At 30.3% G+C, this 3,006-nt stretch overlaps 1 protein-coding gene across 1 annotated transcript; it reads right to left on the reverse strand.

Moving 5' to 3' along the window:
* Window positions 1–843: 843 nt before the first annotated feature.
* LOC111242776 lies at window positions 844–1,317 on the reverse strand. Its single transcript, XM_022787577.1, has one exon. It carries the CDS (start codon window positions 1,297–1,299, stop codon window positions 847–849), a length of 453 nt encoding a protein of 150 aa, XP_022643298.1. The 5' UTR covers window positions 1,300–1,317; the 3' UTR covers window positions 844–846.
* Window positions 1,318–3,006: the final 1,689 nt, after the last annotated feature.

The following is a 3,006-nucleotide window of genomic DNA, read 5'->3' on the forward strand; positions in this document are numbered from 1 at the left end:
CCAAGAATCAAATCATACACACCAACACTATAGTAAAAAGGATGAAAAACTAACTTTAATGTAAAAACAAATATTTCGAGAGAAAGATGTTTCTTAGTAAATCACAACTAAAAATGTAACTTTTGGTTACTAATAGAAGCCTTAACTCAGCAAAATGTTTGTTGCTACTGAAAAGGAGTTTCGTATCAGGGAGAAAGCGAAAGAAAATGGATATAATTGAAGTTTGGTGTTAGGGAGAAAGTGAAAGAAAATGGATATAATTGGTTTCTGTAAACATATTTAAGTTTAATACATAAATTTATGAATGACCTATAAACACTAAATATAAAAAATCTTTATACAAAAGACGTAAATTTATTTATGACCTACAAACTTTAATGTAAAATGTCTTTTATATATGTTTGACGTTTATTGATCAGATAATTTTTTATATTAATTAAAAAAAATGTTACCGTGATTTTTTATTTTTTGTTTATTACTTATATATTAAAAGTAAATTCAGTGAGTAGTAAATTGCTTTTGTATCATTGAATCTCTATATGTTATAGTCATTTTCTCCTAGGCCGCTCTGGAAGGTATATGAATACATGTATGTAGTTAATAAAATCAGACAGAGTAAAGGTTGGAAAAGTCCAAACACGTGATTATTTTTCAAATAGTATAAATATCACTTTAATGAAAAATCATCTTCCTTTTAAATAAAATAGAACCGAATCAAAGAAAAATTAAAAAATGACATTAAATAAACTTCTCAAGAAATTATACATTATTTTTAGTCCTTGTTAAGAGAAAAATCATTCCAAACCTTGCAAACAAAAAATAAAATTCAGAAATCAAAACAAGCCTTCAAACCTTCCACCTCAATTGAAGTATCTTTTTGTCTACACTTGCATTCTGTTTTACTTGGCCAAAGGAACAACCTTTCTTTCCGCTCCTATTGGATAAACTATTAGGGTCAGTGCTTAGCTTTTTCCCCTTCGGCTTTGAGCTGACATTTGAAAATCTGCTGTCACAAACAGGGCTTGAACCTCTTCTGAGGGTCTTTACCCAATCAACCTTTTTTACATTCTTCACCTCTCTGATTTCAACTTCAGTTCTTCCTTCCATTCTTATGCTTACGTTGACTTCAGTAAGTTCAAACGTTTCTTTTGCACTTCTTTCCTTCTTCTCCTGGTAAATCCGGTGCAACCCAAGAGCAAGGTGGTATATACTCTCCTTTATCTCTTTCTCCAACCCATTTTCTATCTCCATTCCAAGCTCACTTCGTATCTTCAACTCTTCTGCCGAAATACCAACCATGTTACACTTCTCACGGCACTCCCTTTTCGGGTTATCAGTTTTTTCCTCTGGTTTAAATATATATATATAGTCCAAAAAAGCAACAAAATTGAAATCCAGTCGTGTAACAGTTGAAACTAGACACAAGCTAAACTTTTTGTGAGTTCAGCGTTGAACTAAGCCAAGAAGTATTGCTGTCAAACTCAAAATCTTGGCAATTCTTTGCTGATAAATCTGCAAAATAAAACCCGGTAATAATTTGTGAGGAAAAGCTTGAGGAGCATGAAAATAAAGACTTTGAATGTAATCAGAGAACCTAGGAGGATATCTGCCTTGTTGTACTCTCCATGTTGTATGGTTGATGCTTGCACTGGCAGCATCGAACTTGTGGAATTTATATGACAGCAAAGTATCGAACTTGTGGAATTTATATGACAGCAAAGTGCTGCCTGGGGCCTGTGACAAATTGTAAGGAATAGGACACATATTATGGTGCTTAGAGAAAATGTGACAGTAAGAAACTATGTTTCAATGAGATCATGCAAATTTAGGCGCCAAATAGCTCTAACTGTAATAGTATGTGATTTGGGTGTGCATGAACGATAAGAGAGAAATTCTGCTTTACGTGGAAGAAATAAGGCCCTAGTTTGGTTGCCCTTAAAGCACAATCAATAATGGGGTGTGATACTTTCACATGTTTGATGTGTACCTTTCCTTCGGGTTTTTAAGGTTGGTTTTCAAGCCTTGCCAATAGTTTATAATATCCATGCTTTACATTTTTACCATTCTTGGTAAAGTTAATTAAAATGTTTGAGAAAAAAAAGTTACTATATTATTCATCTAAAAATCCATAAACTTTGCTGTGAATGCAAATATTTAATACATTCGTTATGGAATTTGGTTGGATGTCCCTTTCTATTAAGGAATAAGAAAAAAAATCGTTGCTAGTGTTGCACCTGAATAAAGTTTTTACAAAGATTGTACGAATTGTTGGAGAATGATTATGGTACCATTTCTTTATGTAAATGTATTGTAGTCAGAAAAAGTTAAGTATATATAACTCATTCCTTACTACTTATCAGGAAATATAAATAATGTTGGCTTTAGATTTTATTAGAATTATATATAACCAACTTAGAACGATTCACCTATGATAAGTCCAATGACCTGCTGATATTTATTTGAATTATCTTTTTCATGCTAATGCCTAAAACTTTGTTCATGAAATAATATCTTTCGTGCTCTTTCCAATCTTAGGAGTTCAGTTTTTTTTTATTGAACATTTTACGTCATAGGAAGACTAATTTGTCAAAAACAAAAATACCTCTATTTTATACATGAAAAACACAAAAGCCTAATATTGTCATGGTATTCAAATATTTAACTTTTACTCTTTAAATAAATATTTCAAGTATCATCTCAATAAACCAATTATTAAAATACAAAATAATTATCAATAACTGAAAAATCAATATTGATAAATTTTTAGTCTATTTTTATATTTTATTTTTTGGTGAAAATTCTTGAATACTTTTTTCAATTAAAAAGGTTTTTTTAATATGTCACAGGCACGTAATTTTTTTATGTCAACAATAATTATTACCTTAATATCCAATTAAATTAATTTTATAATATTTTTGTTTGATTTTTTTTCTTAAAAAGAAACTTATGACTGGTGTCAACCGAAATGCTTGCTCAGTCGACACTATGTTGATTAAAATAAATTAG

The sequence above is a fragment of the Vigna radiata genome, chromosome 11 (assembly GCF_000741045.1).
Source record: "Vigna radiata var. radiata cultivar VC1973A chromosome 11, Vradiata_ver6, whole genome shotgun sequence".
Classification (NCBI taxonomy): Eukaryota; Viridiplantae; Streptophyta; class Magnoliopsida; order Fabales; family Fabaceae; genus Vigna; species Vigna radiata.

Excerpts from the sequence above, each read along its gene's own strand:
- LOC111242776 (XM_022787577.1), bottom strand. The coding sequence starts at position 1,299 with ATGGTTGGTATTTCGGCAGAAGAGTTGAAGATACGAAGTGAGCTTGGA.